General features: G+C 41.9%; 1 protein-coding gene across 1 annotated transcript in view; it reads left to right on the forward strand.

Moving 5' to 3' along the window:
* Positions 1 to 23,949, forward strand: part of ESPL1 (extra spindle pole bodies like 1, separase) — a 2,570,648-nt gene extending 2,546,699 nt beyond the window's left edge. The window contains exon 31 of the mRNA XM_044083892.1: positions 22,349 to 23,949. Coding sequence (XP_043939827.1) covers positions 22,349 to 22,550 — 202 coding nt within the window. The 3' untranslated portion in view covers positions 22,551 to 23,949. The remainder of the gene's footprint in view (positions 1 to 22,348) is intronic.
* Positions 23,950 to 26,999: the final 3,050 nt, after the last annotated feature.

The raw sequence follows: 26,999 nt of genomic DNA on the forward strand, positions 1-26,999 counted from the left end.
AGCCCTGAGTAGCATTCTGCCATCACCCAGAATGATGCCACAGTACAAGGACAAAATGATTGACTTCAACAATTGGCTAAGCTTCTGGTGCCATTCTAAAGGGATCCAGTATCTGTCTGCATGGGATGACATGGTCGACAGACCACGATGCTTTGCCAGAGATGGCCTGCACCTGTCACCCCTGGGATTCCGGACACTGGCTAAGGTTCTTGCCGCCCCTATAGTGCTTTTTTAGGCAAGGTTCAAATGACAAATTCAACACCGTAACAGGAACAGGCAAGTAAAAACCGAGGGTGATGCTACTCAATGCTAGAAGTCTAAATCTCAAAATGCACTCACTCGATGCACTCCTTAAAATGGAGAACATCGATATCTGTGCAGTGACTGAGACCTGGTTCAAGGCTCCAGAGAGCACCCCTGCGCTACCAGGCTATAACTCATACCACACTTTTCGGCCATGTAACCTGGACCGGAACATCAAAGGCAGAGGTGTGTCCATATTCATTAAGGATATCCACACCTCCAGGCTAGTTGCTCAGCGCATAATGCAGCCGAGGTTATCCAAGTGCAACTAACTCTGGGCAAAACTGCAATCCAAATTGTAGCTTGCTACAGATTACCCACCACGCCCCAGGATTCCCACTCCTCTTTTCTTGATGTACTGGAAAATATTAGGGTTCAACCAAACACCCTAATAATGGGCGATTTCAACTACCTCACCATTAACTGGGAAAACTACTCATGTACCAACTCCTTCGCTCAATGCTTTCTGGAATTCATAAACTCCAATGCCCTGGATCAACTTATACACACCCCCACCAGGGGCAACAATATCCTGGATCTAGTCATTACCAATATGAGTGACCGTGTTCCACACCTAAAGTCAATGCCTCATTGGTCCGCTCCGACCATAAGCTAATTACCCTAGATATCCACATCCTGCCTCCACCCCCCATTAAGGAAACCATGGTAAAAATTTTCTCCAAAGCCAACTTCATGCTTCTTAAGACAGAAGTAGTGAACTTCATGACACCCATGCAGCTGGACAATACAGTTACGGCTACTGAATCCTACACAGTTGCACTTTATAAGCACTTACATGAGTGCATGGATCGTGCTATCCCAGACAGAACCAAGACGCTATCCTCCAAAAAAAGGAAGCCAATCTGGTGGTCCCCTGCCATAAACAAACTGTACAACAGAAAGAAGAAACTCTTGCAAAAGAGAGTAAAATCCCACAAGTGGAGGAGCTCCCTGGTCAGCCTCAGTAAGAAGCTGCGATCCCTGATAAAATCCTCCAAAGCTAGTTATGAAAACAAAATCGCCACTGATTCTAAAGACAACCACAAAGCATTCTATAGCTATGTCAAGAAAATGTGGCAACACTCAGATCTGCTTTGAGTTGCAGCACAATGGCACTAAATATACAGACCCAACTTATATTGCCAACATCCTGGCAGATAGGTTCAGTTCTAACTTTACCCCCCCTCTCACCCCTAAAGAGCCTATCTGTATACCGGAAGAATGCCATGTTCCTGTAATCACGGCTGCACAGATAAAAACCACACTCTCCAAAGCCAAGAACACAGCATCCATGGAACCAGACAACATCCCAGGCTGCGTTCTACACGAACTACAGAACGTACTGGCACCCCACCTAAGTACCATGTTCAATCATAGCCTCACCTCAGGCTTTGTGCCTGCTGAATGACGCACAGCAACGGTTATCCCACTCCACAAGGGGGGAGCCACCACGGACCCCGGGAACTACCGCCCCATTAGCCTGATGAGCCTGGTCTGCAAGGCCATGGAACGTATCATCATGGAACTTATAAACAAAGATATTGATAATCTCCAAACTCTGGATCCCACCCAGTTCGGGTTTGTAAAAGGCAGATCATGTCTCCTAAACCTGATTGACTTCTTTGAAGCAGTCACCAAAGCCGTAGACGAGGGTAAGGTGGTTCACACAGCCTATCTAGATCTTGCCAAGGCTTTTGACACCATCCCTTCTCTGGAATTCTAGATAAACTCACTAAAACTAGGTATAAATCCCTATGTCACAAGATGGGTTGCCAACTGGCTCACTGACAGAACCGACACTGTGAAAGTAGCAGACTCCAAATCCGACTTCAGACCAGTGACAAGTGGAGTACCACAGGGTTCAGTCCTGGGTCCTCTCCTGTTTGGTATCTACTTCTCTAAAGTACAGGCTAACACAGAAGGTCTTTATTAACGGTTCGCAGATGACTGCAAACTAGGAGCCATAATCGAAACTCCTAATGATGTGGACATCCTACAAAAGGGCTCACTGAGACCAGATGCCTGGTGTCAAAGCCATGGCCTCAAGCTCAATGACAAAAAGTGCATTGTCATCCCCTTTGGTAAAAACTCTGTACCCATGAACTACAACATAGGCTGTAGTATACTTAACACTTGAAAGTGTGATAAGAGACCTTGGGACACAGGTGGACAGTAGTCTCTCCTTTGATAATCACATCGCCACAGTAGTCAGAAAATCCTTCTACGTGGCACACCTCATCACAAAAGGTTTCTCATCCAGAAAAAGAGAGGTCATTGTTCCCCTCTATTCAATCATTAGACCCATTATAGAGTACAGTGCCCCTTTTGGTATGTACCTCACAAGACATCTACAACAACTGTAAAAGCCACAGAAATACCTCACAAAGAAGATTACCAGCCTCAAACAGATGCCCTACGCAGACCATCTCAAAAAACTCCAGCTTTACTCTGTCGCATTTCGTCTACTCAGAGGTGATCTCTGCCTAACATACAAAGCTATGTCAAACCCAGAGCTGTTGGACATACTCCACTTAAAGAAATCCCAATCCCTCCGAGCTACACGCTCTATGGACCTAAACCTTGTCACCACATTAAACAGAACATGCCGGAGGGATAGATTCCTGTCCCAGAGACTTCCCATACTCTGGAATAAACTACCTGTCTATATCAAACAAAGCTCCTCATTAGCACTCTTCTAGAAAAATCTTGATGATTGGGTGGGAAATAGGAAATTCACCCCGGGGATCACCTCTGTGACTCTGCTAGACAGTGGCACAGGAAAATAAATTTTCTTGGGTGGCAAAAGCCAGGGTACCTTTTTTGTCTGGGCTTGTATAGGCCCCCGGGCAGATAGCCTAGTACCTGTCTATGAACCTAAGTCGAGCAGTTCAAATCTTTCTTTTGAAGTTAACATTAGTTCAAATCTATCGTTTGAACTTTGTGATCTCCAGAGCTCGGAGTCATTCTGTCTGGACTAGCACATTCTTTTTATTGTTTTAACTAAGAGTTAAATTGCTAGATTTAAACATGCAAATGCATTTTTATTGCTCTGTTCCTGACCAGCTGCAAGATGACAAAAGGGAGATGTTAAGAATGTAAATGTAGTTAATCTGTCAGCCTGGGAACACCAGGAAAATGTAAAAGATGATGCAATGTTTATCAGAACTGCAATAGCAATTTAAACAGTGAGAACCAGAGATTATTAAGCATTTTGATCTTGGACATCCAACTTAGCAGTGCTTATGCTCTATGTAAGTACGTTACTTTAGAAGTATGTTTTCTTGTAGCAATAGCTAGGAATTAGAAAAGATTAGACTAAGTGTTTTTTATTATGTCAGAACTGTACTACTGAATTATTTTAAGTTTGTGTGTGATCTCTAAACTCTTGAATGGCACTGTGGTGTAATGGTATTGTCTTGTGTTTTTTAGTATTTATTATTAAATATTTTTAAACTCTTTTCAACTGTGGCTGGTTTATGTAGAGATAAGTTACGATCTAGAGTGCATTGCATATTTATAGAGTTTATTGTACAAAGCCACTCTAATAAGCCTTAAGACTGTTTAGTCACACTACTATTGGATAATAATAATGCACAGTAATAATTGGACACCCTTTAAAGGGCCTTTGGGTAGCTGATAATTATTAGCTGGTGGTATCAGGAATTACTACTGTATAGTCTGGGTATAGGGGCACAGCGGGAGAATCTGTGTCGGCCTTTCCCAGGAGTGTCTGTGAAGTTGTATAAATACTTATCTCAAAGTGTGTGCATGTGTGTGTGTGTGTGTGTGTCAGCTACTTGGGCAGGGACACGAAGCACTGGTTGGGCAGAGAGGGTACTGGAGGTTAGCTTGCCAGCTAGGCTGAGGTCTGGACTCTATAGCTGTGCTAGTGGGGAGTCTTATTGGGGACCTGGAGAGTAAGGGAGCAACCAGCCCCAGACTGACTAATCTCTGTGTGCTCTTAAGGGAAATTGCACTTTACTGTGTGTATTTATCCTTTCTTCACATATGAGACACCCTCTCTGATGTTAGTGGTAAGGATTGAGGCTGCCTGATTGCTGGGCCAGGGCACGGGCGTTACACTCACCATGACAATACAGCTGTGTTTTTCATTATTCCTCAATTTTCCACCCTCCTTAACCCCCTTCCCTTTACTCCTGTAGAAACCTAAGGGATAATATTTTGGGAACTATTGTTCCTTGTTTGAGCTCCAGTTCTTTCTGCATCATCTGCGTTTTTTTAGTATCCTTATAGTATCAACCATGGATTACTGGAGGCAGCAAACTCAATCAGAATTTAGTTAGTGGGGCATTATGGGTAAAGAGAGGTCTGATCAGAGACCCATCAGTTGAAGAAGAATGAAAATGGACAACACAGATATGTTGTTATGGTAAGTACATAACTTGTGTATTTTCACAATGACTACATTTTTTAACTTCGCTTGTTTTTTGTAGGTACACAGGTGTGTGAAATACAATGTTTGGGCACAATTTGTATAGCACTTAGTACAGATGAACTGTTAAAGAGCTGCTTCCTGTAGTATGTGGTTTGATTCCTTCAGCCTTCGTCTTCAGTGTGACTCACTACTAGGCTGCTCTTGAAAAGGAATAACTTATGTCCGGTGGGTTGTCCCAAACTGTTAGCAATATACATCTGACATTTGAATTCCTGCACACTTCACATAGATGCTAACTACCCTGTCTAGGGCCCCATTTGACCATGATCTGGCTCTGCTAATCTTCCTAAACATAATTTTGTATGTGTTGTTCCCACAAATTCCATGTATTTCTATGTAATTTGCTTCTTCCCTTTTAAGATCCCTCCCCTAGTATTGTTTTTTTCTTATTAACAGTATTCAGTACTTCAATTACAATTGGCTTAGATTTTAAATTCCATTTTCTAGGAATTACTTTTTTGGCAGCCAATAGCATTGCTACTTTTTGTTGTCTGGGTTTTATTGTTAAACAATATATTACCTTAATACAGTTTGTGCAGTCCCAGTATATAGCACACCACTTCTTGGCCTCTAATTAGCAGCTAGGTGTTTCATTTACCTAATCACCTAATGTACGATCTAATACACACATCCACAGCCTAAAGTTTATAGTTACATGCCTTAACTTCACTTTCTGAGTCACTTAGTAAATATAATGCACATTTTCTTCACTCCCTGGGAAAAGTTTTGTGCTATCTCCCTGTTAGCACTCACCATAATTTTCCCTGACCCTGACTTAGGAATAGCACTGCAAAATAAACAACTTTTATAATTAGGTACAAAACGGACCAGTATGCCTAGTTTTGGTACTTCACCCCCTACTCCTTGCAGAGATCTCTTGAACTCTGCCTTTAAATATCCCTTAGCAATTCCGTTATCTTCCCAGGTGAGACTCTGTCCCCTCATTTGTCCATATTTGATCTAATTTTGTCCACTCATGTATTCATACCCTTATTTACCTCTTGGCTTATTGTCTTCAACTCCCAGTTTCTATTATCTGCTATTATAATTTTTCTAATTGTTCTGGCTTTTCTCCAGTCGTCCATGTTCTTGTTATAACCCTTTTTGCTACTAATAACACTAGTGAAACTAACACCTTAGTTTGTTTTTTGACATATCTATCCAACTTGACATCACATCTTACTTAAGGTCATCTGTTCTTCCAGTAAATTATGTTCAGAATATCCTTTTTAAATTCCCTGAGTATATCACACACACAAAATGTTTTTTCATGTCCTGCATTCCCCTATGTCACATCTCTAATGCGCACTCCTAAGGTCCAAGGGAACATTTTCTGAAATCTTGCAGGTGTATTGAAATAATTATGCAGACACTTGCACCTCAACATTCTAAATTTCCTTGTTTTAGTAACTCATCTAGGCGTACTAAAGATATCATTCCACTGGTTATTTGTGTAGTGCTTTTGCAAATTGGCACCCTATTCATTTGTCAGTAACATTAAACTTAGGCCTTAGTCATGTCGTCTTCTTTCAGCTTTTCCCGGTTAGGGGTCGCCACAGCGGATCACCTGTCCGCTCATGATTGGCAGTGGAGTTTTATGGTGTCGAGTTGCCAGCCCGGCGCCCAACCTTCCACAGAAGGCACACACACGCACACACTCACACCTAGGGCCAATTTAGAGTGTCCAATCCACCTACAGCATGTCTTTGGGATTTGGGAGGAAACCAGAGCACCCGGAGGAAACCCATGCAACCACAGGGAGGACATTTAGGCCTTAGTATATCTAGGCAATTCAGATCCTGTGTCCCAGCCCAAAAAATCATTTCCTTACCTAGATCCATTTGCTCTCCCAACATTTCTGAAAAATTCCTCTGTAGTGAGTTTTTAAAATCTGCCAACTTGTTGCACACCCAAAAAAAAGTATACAATTACTTTGTTCTTCTCCCACCACACCGCCAGCATTTGCCATCTACCTAAGAAAAATTCTCTGAAGTCTGCTTGGAGTATAACAGTACCTATGAAAACACTTCCATGCAAAAAATCCTAAACATTCTGGATTTTGCATACTTGGGAGCCATACAGATGCTGTGTACCATTGTTCCTTTGTAAATTTCCATTCTCTCTTCTCAATCTTTTCTAACCTCCTCTGATTCTTATGGTTAGCTTGCACTATTTTATATCCCATATTAATCATTTCTTTTTTTGTTTTGTTTTGTTAGAGCAGCTTCTCTTCTAGACCAAACTAAAAACTCTGCTAGAGTTGGTCATTTCACTAGACGCTCCCTTATCCCTTTCTCTTTGCCTTCCCCACCAGAGATTAACTAATATCAGAGTAAAGGCAGTCTGTAACCTGTAGTCTAAATATCTGCTTCACCTTATCCCACTCTGTTATCTTTACCTCTCTAGTTATTTGCTCCCAAAAACCTTAGCTTGTTTGCCAATTTTCTCCAGTAAATTCCATCCACTTGTTGCCTTCTTTTTATATCCATACTTGCAATCAGCCTTATTGGCTAAATCTGATTTCTGTCTTCTGTGTTGTCTTCATTCTATACTTTTTCTTCCTTTATGAATATAATGTTCTGTATATGATGGTGGTTCTCCATGAGGGCCTGCATCCAAAATCCTATTCTCTCCTTTTTTTCTCAACCCCCCCCCCCCCATTTCATCCTCATCCTGTTCTACTTTGATTTATAATCTTCTGCATATGCTATGTATATGAGCCTTAACTGCATAGCTGTAAAATATTCCTTCAAATTGGGTAGTCCTAAACCACCTTGCATTAGAAGAATCAACTTTTCACACTTGGCTCTTGCTGCCCCCCCAATAAATTTCTTCAATTCTTTAAAATAATCCAAGTCTCTCTGGATGATAAAAATATGCTTGACCTGTGTATAAAACTAGAGAGACTAAAACCAGACTAAAATATTTTCACTGCTTTTATCTTGCTATCCATATTAGAGATTTTCCACTTTCTCAGTGTTTGTGTTATCTTTTGTATTAATCTCTTTCCAGATATTTTTAGCTGCCATAGTAGAATTCTTTTTAATCCATTCACCTAAATATTTAATATGTTCCCACAGGTCTAGGTACTGCTGAACCAGTTTGTGTGTCGTACATAGTTTACTGCTATAGCCTTTTTATCTTCTTTTTGTATCCCTCAAAACACTTGAGAAGGAAGTCTTAATGTTCCATAATACTAAAATATCCTTTTCTGGATCCTTGAAGTACAAAATATTATCTGCAAATAAAGGTAACATTTCTTCATTATATCCTTGAATTTTCCAGGGTAAGTGCTCCTTCTGAAAAACATAAATCTGTGCATCATCACAGAGATCTGGTTCAAGACAAATGAGAGCTCTCCATCAGTTCAGGGATTCAATGCCTACCACACATTCATGCTCATTGCATTAAATAAAGGCACTAAAGATGGCAATGTCGCAATATTCTTAAAAAAAACTTCTGTCTCTAAACTCGTTAGACAGGATAATGATCTCATCCACATCCAACTCACTATTAATAAATTCCTTATAGTATAGCTAACTATAGGACCCTCTCTGTTCCCCTCAGCCCATACCTCCAAGCAACTAAAATGTATGGAGTCCCTATACATCAAGTCAGACATTATTCTCCTAGGAGACTTCTACTACTACTTCATTAACCATGATACTTCTACTTAAGTATGTATGCCCAAAAATTTCTGGACTTCACCAGAACAACTCTCTTTGTTAGTCCACACCCCAACCAGGGGCAATAAAATCCTGGACTTTGTCCTTACCAGTGCAGGGCAGCTTTGCTCTCCACCAATTGCAACTTCCTCAACATATCTGTCACATTTACCTTAACACTGAAGAAGGAAGCATCTTCCAATTCCTTTGGTATTCACAGATTATGCCGAGGCTAATCTACTAAAACTGAGTGATGATTTAGCTAAATTCAAGTGCTCCTTTTGTTTTGACCCCTACTGCTTATGCAGAAACATTTACTGCCAAATTCTATGCATATATAAATAGTTGCATATGTCCATCTGTTCCCTCAGAAGTAAGCAGTACAAATTTAAAAATAAACTCCAGTGGTGTAATTCTCATATAAACAGGTTCAGTAACTGGAAAAAAAATCACTGCATGCAAAAATAAATGTAACTCTCAAGATGCCAAAAGTGCTTTTGCTGGACATAACAAAACTATAGACACTAATGAAATCTTCCAAAGCCAGATATGAAGGGAAAATAGCCACCCCAGTGAAGGATTACCACAAAGTCATCTTTAAGTTAGAAATCTCAGAAATTATGCCCAGCATTGTGCAAAGCTAATAATAAAAAATATCACATAATCAGACCCACAGGACGTAGCCAATCTACTGGTAGACAAATTTAATTCAAACTTCAGTACCCCCCCCCCCAACCCCCAGTCACATACCTGCATTTACACCCCCATCAAATCTCTCAAGGACAAGTCTTCAAGGTGCTATCTAAGGCCAAGAACACTACTATGAGGTCAGATATACTTGACTGCTTACTGGTCAGTCTGAAACATGACTTGTTAAATTGCATACAGAGATTATGTGGTATCAGCCTCCAAACAGGCCTCATGACAGATGAATGGAAGGACAGTAGTCATTCCCTTCTACAAAAGGGGGGGGGGTGAGTGAAACCCTGGTAGTTATAGGATCATAAGCCTGACCAGCCTGATCTGTAAGGCTATGGAAAGGATCATTATGGAATTAATAAGGACATGAGTAAACCTGCAAACACTTGGCCCAAGCCAGTTCAGATTCAAGAGCAGATCCTGTCTACTTAACCTGCTTGCCTTCAAGAAGGTCACTGAAGCAATGGATAAGGGCACAAATCAGTACACACTGCATATCTAGATCTTGCAAAGGCATTAAAGATTATCCCACACACTGCTGCCATTGATAGGGATATATAATTTGCTGGGAGGGTCTGTAGCTGAATGGATAGCAAATTGGCTCACAAAGTCCATAAGACTTCTCACTAGTGGTGTACTTAAGGATTCAGTCCTTTGGTCACGCCTTCTTTGACATTTACTTCTCAGGGGTTATAGAACCTGTCCCCCAGATCAAACAGGGAAAGGATTTTATTCCAAAATCTTTCTGATGCAAAGAATGAATGAACCCTACAGTCTCTGTTAAGGCTCATCCCTCTTTTCAGATATCTGGTAACCCTGAATTCAAAAGATCTGATTTTGTCAGTTTTCATTCTGTCCTCAGCCTGTGGGTTTTGTTCTGATCCTTGGAACCAACTCGGCTGCTGTCATAGCTTATGGTAACCAAAAAAACTCAAGTTTATTCCTTACCTACAATGCACTTCTCCCAGTTACCTCAGATTTCGTTTGCTGCTTTGCGTGTCTGACGTGGTGCCAATTCCTCTTGAGCAGATAAGTGATTCCTTTAATATAGTTTCAGCTCTAACCTCAATCCTTCTATATTGTCTACTTTTCATTACAATTTATAAATCTCTTACCCTTTTTGCCTTTCTTATATGTCAGTACTATAATTTCTGTTGTACTTTTCCCCTTTCCCTACACGTTGGTGTATTCTTAATGTCATTGTTGATATTTTCCTCCTACACTTTTTGTAGTCCTTTATCATCGTTGATATACCTGTATTACATTGCTATAGTTCTATCTTAAAAAAAAACTTTACTGTATTTTTCCTCGTTTTCTGTGTGTGTGTGTGTGTGTGTGTGTGTGTGTGTGTGTGTGTGTGTGTGTGTGTGTGTGTGTGTGTGTAAGATATGGCAGAAAAAGAGAAAGGTCTGGCTGGATTTAAACATTCTTAGAAATATGGGCATAAAATACCCTTTTCTGACACACACTTTGTGTTTATTGTTTGGGCCACCTCCATCTTCAGGAGGATTGCTTGATTTGTCACTCCTTGTCGAGCAGAAAAATAAAGTAATCTTAAAAGGCCTGCTTCCATCTTCTTTCAGTGAGGCATTATCTGGAGGCTATTCAACTAAAGAAAAATTAAGCAGATCAGGTTTTTCTAGTCCACCAAGTTTGTCTGTGCTTGACATCTTCATTGGCTTCAAGTTCAAAAAAGTCAAAAACATCAGTCCCATCTTCTCCTTCAAAACCGACAGGAAGAAAGTCACAAACTCCATCTTAGACTAGCAACTAGCTCTTTGGTTCTTAAGACTACAGGTCAAAGTCAAACTTTGGTGCTGACATCCTCGGATCAGACACCACAATTACAGGATTCAACAAAAGTTCTCTTCTAAGAACAAGTTATTCTCCCTCCATGATCCCTTTCCAGACAGACTTCCTTCAATGTTCTTGGAGAGACCTAAATCACCTTCTGTGATGTCAACCTATTCCTCTAGAAGTCTAACTGAAGATAATGTGAATAGACTGGTGAGAAAATTCTTTGGGCGCAAGGTATACCCTGGTTCCTACCCTGACAGGTCAAGGGTTCCATTCTTCAGCTACTCTCCCTTTACTTCCTCCTCTAACTTCACTTCAAGGCTTAGAGACTATGTTCCAAGCTACCCGGTGCCATCTGTGTCAGAACTGAAAATATCTTTATCTTCAGAACTGGTTATTGCTTTGAGCTATTCGGTTTAGTCTAAACTGGAGACCTCTCAAGGTCATATCTGTCCTGTCGGTTCCAAGGAGCTAGAATTGACTGTTATGTTTTCTGAGCATTCTCTGCACCTCAGTGCTTCGGCATGAAACAGCTTGGCTCTGGCTTCTGCTTCGAGAAGGATTTCTACAGAGCAGGAGGTGACCTCTATTCCCAGATCCCACCCTTTTGGATCTGGGAGCCCTCCCTTCTTTAGATGGATCAGCTTTCAAGGCTATACAGAGAGCTATGACTGTAGCAGTCATTCAGTCAGTCCCTTCTTACTCGGAATACACATCCCAGTCACGCCTACGTTCCGAGTCTCATCCCTTGCCCCCACAAGAACTTGAGTACCAAAACCTCAGGAGTCTCAAAAGGAATACTTTCCTCTTCTGGTACTTCCCCAGATCATCCCACTGAGGAGATCCCTAAGAAAAAGAAATGCAGATGGAAGCAGTTGCATTCCCTGAAGGAATCTATTACAGAAGACACGGATTTCGATGAGGGCAAAGGGATCCCCAAGATCATCTCCTGATGTCTCTTTTGCAGACATCTGGAAATCTTAAAATAGGGAGGTGATTAGAAGTCCATCATTCCTTAGTCTAAGGAGTCTGTGCACCCTGCAGGTTTTGGTACCCACCAATCTACCTCCTGGGTAACTCTGCCTGTTGATGAGCTCATTGAGTTGATTTCTGGGTGGCATGGAAGCCCCCCGACACCATTGAACCCATTCCATGGAGACCTGACAGAATTATCACTGCCTGGAGGATAAACAGTGCTTGTCAAAAAGTTTGCCAGTTGATGCCAAGGTCGTAGCAGCAGCAACCAAAAAGGAACTAGCTCAGGAAAGTTCCTCTATCCATCCACCCAACAAGGAGTCTCAGGCAATGAATAGGTTGGGGAATGGGTTTATGCTACGACTACCTTCGCGTTATGGCCCTTGAATTTCTTGGCACACTTCACCAGACTATAGAGAGATCTGATTAAGGAGCTTTCAGATACCCTTTCAGGATCTGTCTCTGTGGCCTCTCAACTGGCTACCATACAGTCCATATCCAATTCATCCATGAGGCACATTTCTCATGAAGCTAAAGGGATAACGAGCACTGGATTCAGGCATTGCCAACAGGAGACATGCCTGGATGCCTTTGTGATTTTTGCAGAGCCCTTTCCATCTTCGTTTGACAATAGTCCCTTTTGGCAGCATGTCCTTGTTTGGCCCTAAAGTTAAAGAAACTTTGTCCAGTTGCAAGAAAGATGGAAGGACCCTGTCTGTTGTGGGTGTACATTTTTCCATACCTCCATGATCCTTTTCAAGGAATCAGTGAAGTAGTGGAAAGATGTAGTTCAAAAAGTCCCAAGGATCCTTTCAAGACACACGTACGTGGAGATGGTTCCCCCAGGGTCTGAGGGGGGGGGGGGACTTCAGTGGTAGACGACGCCCTTGTGGCAGAGGATGCCTGCAAAACCAAGGGTACATGGATTCTTTCTTTGGTAAACCCTTTCATCTCTCCTGAAAGGCCCAATTATCTTCTTCTGGAGGCAGTTTGGGATAGACTATCCCTCCACAAAGACAGCCTGCCTAGAAATAATATCCAGATACCTGGGTGCAGAGGATCATTTCCAGAGGTTATATTATACCATTTTCCCTTCCATCTCTATTTGCAAAACAATCCCCGTTGTCCCACCTGATCAGAGGGAACAAGCAGTACTACAAATTCAAAAACTGCTAGGGAAAAAAAGTAATCCAGGAAGTCCTACCAAACCAGAGAAAGTCCGAAACTTACTCAAGATTCTTTTTAATAACAAAAAAGACAGGGGACTGGACACCAATTTTGGGTCTCAGTGTTTTAAACAGGTCAGTTTGACAAACAAAGTTCCAGATGGTCACAGTTCAGTCCATTCTTCCATTTTTGGAACAGGACGACTGGATGTGCTCAATAGACCTTCAAGATATGTACTATCATATAAAGATGAACTGGTGCTCCAGAAAGTTCCCCCATTTCTGCCATTCACTATCAATTCAGAGGTCTGCCCTTTGGTCTATATATACTAGAGACAGCAAATTGATAATCTGTGCACACATTTATCAAGCACTACAAATTAGAATATTCCTCTAGATCCCCAACAGGTTGTGCTAGGACTGTTCCCAAGGGATTCCTGGACTTTGATCTCTCTTCCTCCTCCCTTTCATTCTAAGATGTGCTATTTGACCCATGTATCTTAGGCTACTACGACAGTGATCTAATATGCAAGTGCACTTTAAAAGCAAAATGTTCAAGTAGATCACACTTGCACTAGGAACACCGTCCTTTCATCCCCCTTTATTATGTTTTATGCCAGAGGGTGGATATTTTTCCTTTCTCTTAGCTTGCAGGTCTGTAACTTCCCTTACTCTGATTCAAGAAAGATCTGAAGGTTTGGCACCCTAAGCACTGATTTATACTGCTGTCCTCAAGCTGTTCATCTGTTAAGGTCCATGGAAAGTGCCCTAAAGCTTTGAAAGCTGTCCACTTGGCAGGATATATAACCCATGTAGCTTAGAGTACTGCAACAGTTACCATAACAGAAGGTGTTTGAAGATAAGTTTACTAACACAGCTGTACCTTTCACTACAGCATGCATCAATTTGTGCAAAGCCAAATGTTGTATAGTTACACTGCTAGCTCAGGATCAAAAGAACTGTCTTGTGTACATGTATTTGCTTGTCTCAAAAATATAACTTCTGATTACATTTTCTACATCAACAGGTTGTGTTCTGATTAAGCTGTGTAACTGTAACTCATTAGCGGACCGGAGTTCCGCTGTGGCGACCCCTAACCAGGAAAAGCCAAAAAGACAAACAACTGTAACAGGTCATCTCTGATCTCCTCAGATTGGTAGGGCAGTCTTAGATGGCATCTGTGCATAAATTATATTTTTCTCACTCAGCAGTGGGTGACAAGGATGCGTTTCATCTTCCTTCTCAGAGTTTTACTGAAAGGTTTAAATAAGATGGAAAGAAGTACAGGACTCTGGTCACTGGAAGAGCATTCATTGCCAAGACTCCCTTTCTGCTGAACTGAACAGGGCACAATGTGCATACTTCTCTGTAATAAAAATGTCCGCCTTCAAAGTGCTCCACTCCTATAGAATCTCCACCAGGCAAGGCTTCTCTTGTCTTTAGTTCAGATAGAAAGTTGGAAATGAAGATGAGACATTCACAGCATTTCCTTAACTTGGGATTGACTGTGAGGGTGACGTCTTGATTCAGTGGTCCACTACTAGATTTATATTAACACCTCAGCATGAGGTACAAGTACATACCACACCAAAGCCAGGTTCACCAACCACAATATTTTGGTGTTTTGATTCTCTTTCAAGATAGAGGGCAGAAGTATTACCATCACCTTGAGCAAGTTTACCATGTTGCAGTTATCCAGCAACCATGAAGACTTCAAATAAGCTTCCCCGCCTGCTGGGAAAATGTCTGTCATCAGAATCCACAAGGCTTGTGGCAAGAAACTAAAAGTACACTGAGTGACTGATGGAAAAACTCCAAAGCCCATCATCAGCAAATGGTTGAATAAAGAAATTATTTTGAACTAGAAGTATGATCTGAATTGTCTAGACATGGTTTGCTATTGGCTACATAAATGGAAATCCAAATCTGTCTTCAATGTAGAGGAAGTTATGGATATTGTAAAGGAGATAAATACCAGATGCAAGATCTTTAGAAAAGGGAAGGTGCAAATTCCAGAGAAATAAGTGAAATTTGTGAGAACAATACATGCAGAATACTCGGGTAGAGGAAAGACGTTTAAGGGAAGTCAGGAACGAGCAATTTATGTAATGGAGTAGATGAAAATTGTTAAAACAGGAATACTGAATGACAGCAGTGGATACATAGTTTGTTTTTCTTTTCTGGAATATTTAATAAATATTTTAAAAAGAAACACTGTAGCAGCAGTTAGAACACAGCAGCATTTCATAGATAGCCATTGGTTGGTTCACGCACGCTAATACCACATTAGACAGATTAGTAGTCAATAATGCTATTAACCAAATGCAGTTTCTGTATCACTGAGGACCCTACTGCTCGATAGGGACCATGATGGTATTCTTAGTGGCCTGTTTTTAAGAGGATTCACATATTAGACATTTATAGGGTTGCTAACTGGAAATTAATACAGCAGCTGCATTTTTCATTTCTCCTTTAAAAGTACTGATATTTATAATCTGTTACGAAGTGCTTATAGAAAGCTGACAGGTATGTAAGTAGTTCATGGCTTATCAAACATTTCCTGGAAGAGGTACTGTGATTTGCTTCCTACATGCAAGGCTAGAATCCATGCAGTGAAAAATCATCTAGATGCATGAGTTGTAGTCATTTTGAAAAAAAAATTGTCTTGAATGACTGCCTATTCAGACTGTGACAGTATTTAATGTGAAATTGTTCAATCTCGCCGTTTGTTCTTACACACGGGGTTTGGAGCCGATCCTCGGCTCCGAGTCGGCCGCATCACTAGCTCGCATCTTCGAGAAAGCTCGAGGCACAGTAATATCCCATGATCCTCCGGTGCTAACCCTCAGATCTAGTTTGCTGCTAGCAGCAGATCACATCGAGAGGCTCGGACCAACAGAATTATTCGTATTATATCTTGTTATTTGATATTTACTTCAAATTTTACTTCAAATTTTACTTTTCTTTATAGTATTTGATAGGTTTAATATCTAGTAGTTTAAAGTAGTTGTAGTCAGGTTGTTATTTAAAAAGTTAGTAAGGGCCTTAGGCCATTCTTTTTCTGTAACTATTTACAGTACATATATATATATATATATATATATATATATATATATATCTTAGTGTGCTGTGTGAGTGTATATATTGCATTTAACATATATTATAAAAAAAAATTTTCTTTTCTTAAGAGTGTAAGATGTCAGAAAAGACCAAAAGTGGTTTTAAAAGGTGTCAGTGTGGACAGAAGATGTCCATTAATGACAACCACTCATCCTGCGTCTACTGTCTTGGCCCTCTCCACTTGCAGGAAGACTGTTCCATCTGTCATTCCTTTAGTGGGAGGGTCATGATGGAAAGACGCGGGAAGTTGGTGGACAGAGGGTTGCTTAAACCCGAGTTTCAGGAGGCCCTGGACAAGGCTGAACTGGTTTCTAAATCTTTGTAGGGGTCGAAGTCTTCAAGAGTGTCGGAGCCCAAGTCGTCGGCTCCAAGCACCTCTTTTCAGATTCGGACACCGGCTCCTATGACTTCGGTGCCGGCTGTCGATACTCTGTCTCTGCATGAGGCTCAGGTCTTGGAGCCGGTATCAGAGGTACCACCTTCGGCTATCCTTCGCTCGGTGACGGCTTCGATCCCTTCGACCCGTTCTTTGAGGCCACTTTCCAATTCCGATGTGGACCGAGTGGTACCAGAAGCTTATGGAGAACTCTGCCTTGTCCAAATTAATCGAGGTTTCGTCCCAGCTGGTTTCGAAACTCGAAGCTATTCCAGTTCCCTCAACACTTCCTCCTCCGAGACCCGTCGAGTCATCGGTGTTAGGAGCCGAAGAACCGATAGTTGTAGAACCCTCTGTGCCAAAGCCTCCAGTAGTGCTATCGGATCCGTTGACCTCGACTCCTTCGGAACCAGCCGGAGAGTCTCGGAGCCGAAGATCTTTCCTGGGTTCCGGGGGGGATAGTCGAACCGAGATGTCGGTTCCGACTCTTCCCCTCGGTGCCTTGGCTCAGATCAGTTCGGATCCGTCCTCGGTGTCAGAGCCCATGGTTCCGATTCCGGAGAAACGACCCCCTTCTTCGGATCTTCGGGTCGGGGCACCGGTGCCTTTGACATCATGAGGAAGGTCTTGTCTGATCAGACACATACTTCATCGGTATCTTCATCTCCTTCCCCAAAAGGTCCGCGTTCTGCTTCTGTGCCTTCGGTTCCCACTAAGCGTCGAGACCCAATGCCTCAGAAGTCCCCACAGGGTGACTCTGGTTCCTCGGATGCATCCCCAGAAGCTCCCGCTGAGGATGTTCCGAGGAAATGACTGTGCAAGAGGAGGCACATAGATTCCCCTCAGGAATCTCTCACGTCTGATACTGATTTAGATGAAACAGAAGGGTCCCCACGGTCCAGCTCTGAGGATGTCTCGTTTGCAGACATTTTGGAAATCCTGAAGCAAAGAGCTCTGACTGGCAAACCCTTACCCCTTCTGTGGATGAATCGGTATTACTGAAGGCATTTGGGGCTCAACCTTCTACCTCCTGGGTGACTCCAGACTTTGACGATCTCATGGAGCTTATAGCTCGGAGGGCTTGGGAAACACCTGATACAGTGGATCCAGTTCCCCGTAAACCAAATAAATACATGACTGCTCCCCAAGATAAAGCCTATCTTACAAAAGGAGTTCCCGTAGACACTATGGTGGTGGCGGCGGCCACTAAGAAAGAGATGTCTGAATCATCTTCCTCTGTCCATCCTCCTAATAAGGATTCTAGAACAATGGACAGATATGGGAAGCGCATATTTAGTTCGGCGACTTTTTCTATCTGATCGCTCAACTACCTTATGCATTTCACTCGTTTACAGAGAGATCTCATTAAGGAATTAGGAGATACTCTCCAGGGACACACAGATGCTGCTGTCGCCGAGAAAGTGACAGCGCAACTTAACACCCTAAATTCCATAGTCAACTCGTCATGAGGCTGATTTCATACACAGCCGAAGGATCGAGTAGAGCGGCAGCTTCAGCGATTGCCCTGAGAAGACAATCCTGGTTGCGCTTATGCTCCTTTGCGGAAGCCTTTAAGTCTTCCTTCGCCAACGCCCCCTTCGATGGTGCCTCCTTGTTTGTCCCAAGGTAAAGGAGACTCTCAAGAGGTGTGAACAAGAAGGGAAGACCCTGTCTGCCGTAGGGGTCCATTTTTCCATTCCATCTAGACCCTACCCTAAAGGGCAACGAGGAGGAAAGATGTGGTTCCGAAAAACTCTGGGATCTTTTCAACACACCCAAAGTGACGCCCTCTCCAGAGGCAGAGGAGGGGGAAGAAACGGAAGACGCCGCCCAGCCGGCAGAGGAGGTCCGCAAAATCAGGGTGACACAGAGACCTTTTCTGGGAAACCCTTCCAGCACTCCTGAGTGCAGGCCCAGCTGTCCTACTCTGGAGGCAGTCGGGGGTCGCTTGGCTTTATACCCAGAGGCCTGGCTAAATCTTACATCAGATTACTGGGTCAAAAGCATAGTTACACAAGGAATGCTGAGAACAAATCACTTTATGACGCAAAGCTTTCGGGTATGAACCCTTTCTCAATAGTATTGAGAAAGGGTTCATACCCGAAAGCTTTGCGTCATAAAGTGATTTGTTCTCAGCATTCCTTGTGTGATTTTGGATCTTTTTGCAGTTTGTTTTTCTAAAAAGCATAGTTACCAGAGGCTGCAACATTCCCTTCATAAAAATACCACCAAACTCCAAAAAACTCCCAGATGTTCCACCCAGTCTGCGAGACCAAGCAACCATAGAGATAGGAAGGTTGCTCGAAAACAGAGTCATCCAACCAGTCCCAACGGACCAAATAGGATCCGGAACTTACTCAAAGTTGTTTTTATTTCCAAAGAAAACAGGGGACTGGAGGCCAATTTTAGACCTCAGCAAGTTAAATACCTTTGTGAAAAAGGAAAAGTTCCGGATGGTCACGCTTCAGTCAATCCTCCCTTTTCTGAAAAAGGGCGACTGGATGTGCTCTGTTGATCTCAGACGCATACTACCATATCAAAATGGCCAGGGCGTCCAGCGATCACTTGCGCTTCCGGTTGGGAGTCAGTCATTTCCAGTTTCGCGCTCTGCCCTTTGGTCTCACCTCAGCCCCCAGGGTGTTCACCAAATGCATGGCAGTAGTAGCGTCTCACTTGAGACTAAACGGATTCCAGGTGTTTCCTTATCTAGAAGACTGGCTCCTTTCCGCCACCACCAAGTGTCGTCTTCTACAAGCCAGGGATTACACCATCAGTCTTTGCTCTTCACTAGGCATAACAGTAAATTTTGGAAAATCTGTCTTATCGCCGTCACAGCGTATCTTATTTATAGGAGCACAGCCAGACACTTCCCTGGCTCAAGTTACTCTCCCCCCACCAAGAGTATCAGACCTCAGGCATCAAATTTCGCTCCTTCTTCACAACAAGAGAGTCCCTGCATGACAAATATTAAGAGTGCTAGGCTTGATGGCAGCCTCCCTTCTTGTAATTCCTTTAGGCAGGATGCACATGAGGATCCTTCAATGGATGCTATTCGCCCAGTGGTCGTATCTACAACTTCCACTGTCTTACGAAATCTTGATCACGAATTCTTGCAAGAAGGATCTCTTGTGGTGGATACACAGTCGAGCTAACACTAGGACGACCCTTTGTATTACCCAGTCCGGTAGCAACTCTAACCACGGACGCTTCCCTGATAGGGTGGGGGGATTCTTTCAGGGACAAACAGTCCAAGGTCAATAGTCCAACTTGGAGTACAATCTGCACTTCAATGTTCTAGAGCTGAGGGCAGTGTTTCTAGCGTTGCAACACTTTCACAAGTCCTTACCTCGGGGAACAGTGACAGTTCAGACGGACAACATGTCAGTGGTCTGGTACATAAACAAGCAAGGGGGAACCAGATCTTACCCGTTATGCAGAGAGGCCCTCAGAATTTGGCAATGGGCAAAGTCCACTGGATGCTTTCTAATAGCAACGCACATCCCGGGGAATTCCAGCGTAATCGCGGACAGGTTGAGCAGAGCCATCCTGTTCCCTCACGAGTGGTCCCACAAACCTCAAGTGGCGGAAGAGATCTTCCGCAGATGGGGCCAGCCTTGCTGCGACCTATTTGCATCCCCTTTGAATGCCAAATGCAGAAGCTACTTTGCCCTGTTACCCCCCCCCCGGGACGCACTGGTATATGATTGGCCCCCGGGTCTCCTTTACGCTTTTCCTCCTGTTCCACTAATTCCCAGGTTTTTGCAGAAAGCCAAACGTCTGGACAGGTCCATAATACTGATAGCCCCATTCTGGCCTCGACAAATCTGGTTTCCTTTCCTTCAATCCCATCAAGTGGAGGAACCATGGATACTGGACCCGGAGCCAGACCTTTTGACACATTCGTCGGGGGGTTCCTCACACCTTCCTCAAGTCCTCAAACTGACAGCTTGGCTGCTCCGCTTCCCATCTTAGCCAGATAGGAGTTACTATCTCCTGCAGTACAACAAATTATTGTATCTTCTCACAAACCATCTACAAGAAAATTGTACATCAGCAAATGGAACCGTTTTGCGCACTGGGCCTCCAAACAAGGTATAGGTCCATTCAGGGCCCCAGTACACAAGATACTAGATTTCCTCACCTCACTTTTTCAAGAAGGAGCATCAACATCCACTATAAGGGTTCAACTGGCCGCTATTTCCAATTTTCATATTGGCCATGAGGATGGTTCTCTTATGTCCCACAGGCTTTGTAAAGCCTTCATGAAAGGTACTTTTCACCTCCGTCCCCCCTTTCATAATCCAATAGCACCTTGGAATCTTAATCTCATGCTGTCACAACTCATGTTGCCCCCTTTTGAACCAGCTACCACAACTCCGTTAAAATTTCTTTTGTGGAAAACACTTTTCCTGGTTGCCATCACTTCCACCACAAGAGCTTCAGAGTTGCAGGCTCTATCTATCCGACCCCCCTACATGATATTTCATCCAGATAGAGTAACCTTGCGCACCAATCTGTCCTTCTTCCGAAGGTTTGTTCGATTCAGAACATCAATCAATCTATCGAACTACCTACCTTCTTTAAAAATCATTCCAATAAGCTAGAATACACATTGCACAAGTTGGACGTTCACAGACAACTAAGATTTTACTTACATAGGACAAAAGAGCACAGAAAGTCAGATCAACTATTTGTCTCATATGCTGACCAAAGAAAAGGACAGGCAGTAACGAAGGTTACCTTATCCAAATGGCTCTCAGATTGCATAAATTTCATATATGCTGAATCCAAACAGCAACTCCCTTTCAAACCCAGAGCTCATTCTACAAGGGCGATTGCTACCTCTTCAGCCCATACCGCTCGTTTGCCCTTAGATACCATTTGTGCAGCAGCAACTTGGGCAAAACCACATACGTTTATCGCCCACTACAAGCTAGACAAGAGTTCCATGGACAGGGCGACGTTTGGTTCCACTGTTCTCAGGAATGTTCTCCCTTGAGCCACCCGGGAAAAAGGAGCTAGGGACGCTACCCGTAAGAACAAACAGCGAGATTGAACAATTTCATATTAAGAAGTTATGTCTTACCATAACGATCCATGTGAATTGTTCATCTCGCCTTTGTTCGTACATTCCCCCCCCCCCTCCATCCCCCGTCCTACGGTCTGGGAGAACGGTTTTCAACTAGATTCCTTTTCAGCCTTTTCTAGGTATGGTTGGCATGTTATTAACAACAGTAATGGCATCTTTTATCCTCTACCTGGCAGTAGGGTTCCAGACACTTTGTAGTATCTGTTTATAAGTGTTTTAGACACAGTTCTAAGAGGGATTCTTCTGGTATAGCAAACTAGATCTGAGGGTTAGCACCAGAGGATCATGGGATATTACTGTGCCTCGAGCTTTCTCGAAGATGCGAGCTAATGATGCGGCCGACTCGGAGCCGAGGATCGGCTCCGAACCCCGTGTGTAAGAACAAAGGCAAGATGAACAATTCACATGGATCATTATGGTAAGACATAACTTCTTATTTTTTCATACTGTAACAGTATTATTATAATCCATTATATCCAGTACTTTTTATCCAGCTTTAGTCTGATGATAGAGTCATTATCTAAATCATTTATTTATTTGAATCATTGTGGGAACCAATTTGAAATACATTTTGAAATTAAAAATAGGAGGAAGTTGTGTAAGACTTTAGTTTGAAACGCTTCTTTTCATAATAAGATTTTGACCAGTAAAATAAGGTTAACAATTGTATTATCTGAAATAATTTTATGTTTTCTCTTAAAGTCCACTCGTGTTGGGTAACCTTTGGGATGTGACTGATCGTGATATTGACCGTTACATGGAGGCACTCTTGCAGAGTTGGCTGAAAGCTGGATCCAAAGCACCACTCCTGGATTATGTTGTTCAGTCTCGACAAGCACCCAAGCTCAAGCACTTGATTGGAGCTGCACCAGTAGTGTATGGATTGCCCGTCTCTCTACAGTAAGGGATTTCTTGCCTTCCGAGGGAACAATCAAAATATGGACTTAGCTGCATGGAGAGATGGCTTCAAATTAAGATTGACATAACTGAACTGTGCAGTAATTTAAAAGGGTTATTTATTGGAATGTGATTTTTCTGAAGCAGTCTTTGTTACTAAATGAAATGCTAAGGTTTCTGAATCAAGGAAGTGTTTGTATAAATTACAGTACTTAAAACCTATGTCAGCTTGTAAGTTATTCCCAAAACACTTCCCCCAAAAAAACCAGCCCTTTTTCTGTGTTAAAATTATACTTAAAAAAAAATCTGTTTTTCCTGACAAATGGCTTATTTTTTATTTACTTTATAAAGCTACAAATTACAAGCCGTTTACTTGCTTAGTCATTACAGCCATTGATAAATGAACTTAAGGCATTATACAAAACTGAAATCCTTAATTTGTCTTGAAAGTAAACCTTTAACTAAAACATTTAAGTCACAGTTTCAGTAAAGCAGACAAAACCGATGTTTGAATAAGATTGTGTATATATATTTTAAACTAGGAAGGTTGTTTTTCCCTTTATCACCATGTTTTAACAGTGTTTTACCTATGATTTCCTTGAATTGTGAATTGTTTGGTGTGATGGAAGCCTCTTTAATTTACAAAAACCTTCCTAGTTCCCCCACATCAGAATTCTGTTTTAATTTTTGTCAGATGAATATATAAACCACTTTAAGTGCATTTCCCCTTTCATCATTTCAGGTTTCCCTTACTGTTCTAGTTCTTTGTGCAATATTTTATAACATGGATCTTGTCTGTACATGGGGAAAATTGCCATCCTGAAAGCTAAGGTAGAGACATCCAGTAGGTGGCAGGCTAATAGCATGGACGTTCGGGGTGGTAATGTTTTTGATCTTACAGATATTCTGGTTTTGCTCCACTCACCTACCTCCAACATAGATGTGCAGTGAATCGTTTGTACTCCCACAGTGTGTTTCAGGATATGTTCCTGTATGCAGTGTCCTGTACATTGGAATAATAGTGTCTGGGCCTTAAACAGAGGTCATTTATCATCAAGGTCCTAACACTCCTCAAGGAAAGAAACTGTTCATTAGACCTTTTCCTATTGAAACATACCTTTCTGGGTTTGTTTCTACTGTTCAGCATTTGCACAAATATGTTTTTCTGTACTCGTGGATATCTTTATAACAACTAAAAGTTGTAATCCAGACAGAATAGTAGCAGTTTAAGTGCTCTTTTGAATTGATAAATTCTGGACCGATTTTCAACACACCGATAAAAATGAGTGAATTTGAATTGCTCATCTGTAGATACAGGTTTATTTTGTCCAGCTAAGCCAGATAATTTATTTTATTAAATTGGTGTTTATACAGTTTATATGCTTAATAAAAAGATTTTAATACTTTTTTGTTATTTGTTTTTGATATCACATTGAAGTACCATTTGATTAGAACTGAACAATTAGATTGTTGTGATAGTTACAGCAGCAGTATAAATGTAGCTTAAAAATTAAAGAACAGAATTATAGAAAACATCTCTGTTTTTAAGTAGTAAAATGGGAATAGTTTGAAATACTCTGCAGGGATATTCTATGGGATAGATGTACTTTCTAAGGATACTGAAATGCATACTTGTACACTGTGGCTAGAGATGTTGACACTTCAGGATGTGCATAAACCCAATACTGCTTGAATGCATTTCTTTTATAAACCAAGAAATAATGCTTGCTTTGAGGCAGTCTGGTGGCATGTTCTTATAAAATTCTGCCTGCCAGATAATGGATGCTTTGTAACAAAAATCTTTGCAAGATCTTTCTAATTCTTTCTGTAAAAATTGTGAAGTTCAAAATGTTATACCTTCAGTTCCTTGGACTTCTGATCCACTCACTAGCTTTTATTGTAAAGCCTATCATCACAGTCACATTAACATTCTTTCTCATTTGACACTTTTTGCATCAACAGGGCATTCCGTGAAAAGGGGTAAAATGTTCTTGCTACTATGAGTTTACCTCCCATTTAGTGAAAGTTCATTGTAAAGAGTTTGTCAACAGTATCTGGACTGATCTTAGCCAGACCATTCCATGAATCGTTGACTTACCTCCCCTGCTTATGGTGCTGCACTGTGAAGGTTTTTAATCAGTTTCTGCACCCAGCCCTCCCATCAAACCCAAGAAATTGTGAATGCCCTAAAGAAGGAAAGGGGATTTCACCACTTTGTGTATAACAAATAAGTTTAGTGTGATTTATTAAGGTTTATTTTCCATACTGGATGGGAGAGGTCTTCAAAGCTATGTTCCGATGAAGTTCTTGGAGACATGAGATGGCCAGATAGGCTGGATAACAGTGGCTGCCTAGGATTTGCTTTCAGTGACATTAGTGAAACTTACACTGTATAACATCACTTGGCTTTCTAGGATACACAAGAGAAGAAAAAAGAACATCCATGTTCTTTCCTAATGAGACAGGAATAAAAGGCATTGTCATTCTTTGTCTTAGGGTGAAGAAAAAAATGGATCTGATGCTCATCTTTCTCACCCAAGTAAGTCTCCTTCCCCTCTTTAGATAAAGCCTCATTTTATCGTGAATTGAAGAACTCTTCAGAATTTGACCGCAAACACCAGTCAATTTACATTTCAGAGCCCTAACTGAATTTGCCTATCCAATGTATTTTGTGCTGTCTTAGACCTTTGGCTCCTTGGAGGTGTTTGAGGTAGTTCAAAGGTGCTGACATATACACAGTAATAGAAAAAAAGACTCTTGTTTGCTGCATCTAGACTGTGAACAGTCATATGGATATTTTAGCCCTGATAAGCTGAGATCCTTGTAAAAGTTATTGTTTGATTTTTCTATTTTACTTTTGTTGAATCGTTTAGTACCCCTAGGCATGGCCTGTTTTCAGTAGAGGCTAGATATTATATTCATACTGATTGGAGTAATTTGGCCAATACAGGGAAACTCTCCTGTTTTTTTTTTTTTTGGGGGGGGGGGGGTTTGAAAGACTATGGAGGATGAAATGGTGTGTGAGGATTATGATAGTTAGCAGTTTCCTTTTTGTTGCAGTAAAATAAAGTAAATTAAGCATTGGTGGAAGATGCACAAATGCTGTTAGCAAGTAGAAAAATCAGAGACATGAAAAAAGACATTATGTACTTACCATAATGTTCTATCTGTGTTGTCCATTTTCATTCCTCAACTGATGGTTTCGGATCCGATCCCTTGGATTTGACTCAGCCGTTGCTAAAGATTGTGGCAACCCAAAAACCCTCAAGGTTCTCAGTTACCCATAACGCACCAACCCCAATTACCTCCTTGTTTGCTGCCTTAGTAGAAAGTAAAAGATGGAAATTATTATGCTATTATGGAGAAGTTATATCTGTTGGTTATATAAACATAAGGACATATAGGTCCACTAAGCACTCATTCTTCCAGAAGCCTTAAGGATCAGGGTTGGTGGGAGGGGAGCTGAGGAAGAATGAAAATGGACAATACAGATGGAATGTTATGGTGAGTGCATAACTTCTTTATCTGATGTTGTCAAGTTTCATTCTGTCCTCAACTGATGGGACAGAGACCCCAGCTAACTAATTTCCAGGGCAAACTCAAGGACGGATATTCCTGAGCACCATATGATCATAGGAAGTTACTAGGCTAATAGCCCTAGGGCCTTTACAAAGCCTAGCCAGGTTACTCTAGTTTCCATGATCAACACCTATTGTCCCGTCCGAGAGAGGTAGAACCCCCAGGGTGAATTTATGGTAACCCATCTAATCCAGATTGCATTTGAAGAAGGCCAATGAGGTGCTCTGTTTGACATGAAGGGGGAGTCTGTTCCAAACGTATGGTAACCACTGGAAGACAAATCTGTCCCTGCAACAGTTTCTGTTAATGTCACATACCAGGTTAAGGTCTTTAGAGTGGTTAACCTGTGTGCCATTTGACTTGCGAATATGCAGCATTTCCAATAAAGCAGGGTTAGAGATTGCCCTGTACACAAGGCAGAGATTGCCTCTGAGTAGTCTGTATAAAACAGAAAAGTGACAGTGATTTCAGCCGATCCACATGGGAAAGCTGCTGAAGACCTTGAATTTTCCTTGTGAGGAACCTTTGTGTGGTCTCCAATTGCTGCAGTTGCTTGGAAAGGTACATACAAAAAGAAGCGTTGTACTCTTATTGGCTTGATGAGGAAAGAGTACAGGGAGGTTATAACTTCTTTTTTTCTGGAGGCAATGACTTGCTTATTAGATGAGCAATATAGAATTCCCATCTTATCACTGTGGAGACATGGTGATCAAAGGTAAGGTTGCAGTCAACATGTGTGCCCTGGTCTCTCTCAACTGAGTGCATACTTAGGGTATTGCTATTGATGTGATAGTTAAGAACATTGCCCTTACCGAAAGGGGTGATAATCACATTTTTTTGCATTGAGTTTAAGGCCATGACTTTGGCACCAATCATT

The sequence above is a fragment of the Protopterus annectens genome, chromosome 9.part0, assembly GCF_019279795.1.
Source record: "Protopterus annectens isolate FY-2018-M chromosome 9.part0, PAN1.0, whole genome shotgun sequence".
NCBI lineage: Eukaryota > Metazoa > Chordata > Ceratodontiformes > Protopteridae > Protopterus > Protopterus annectens.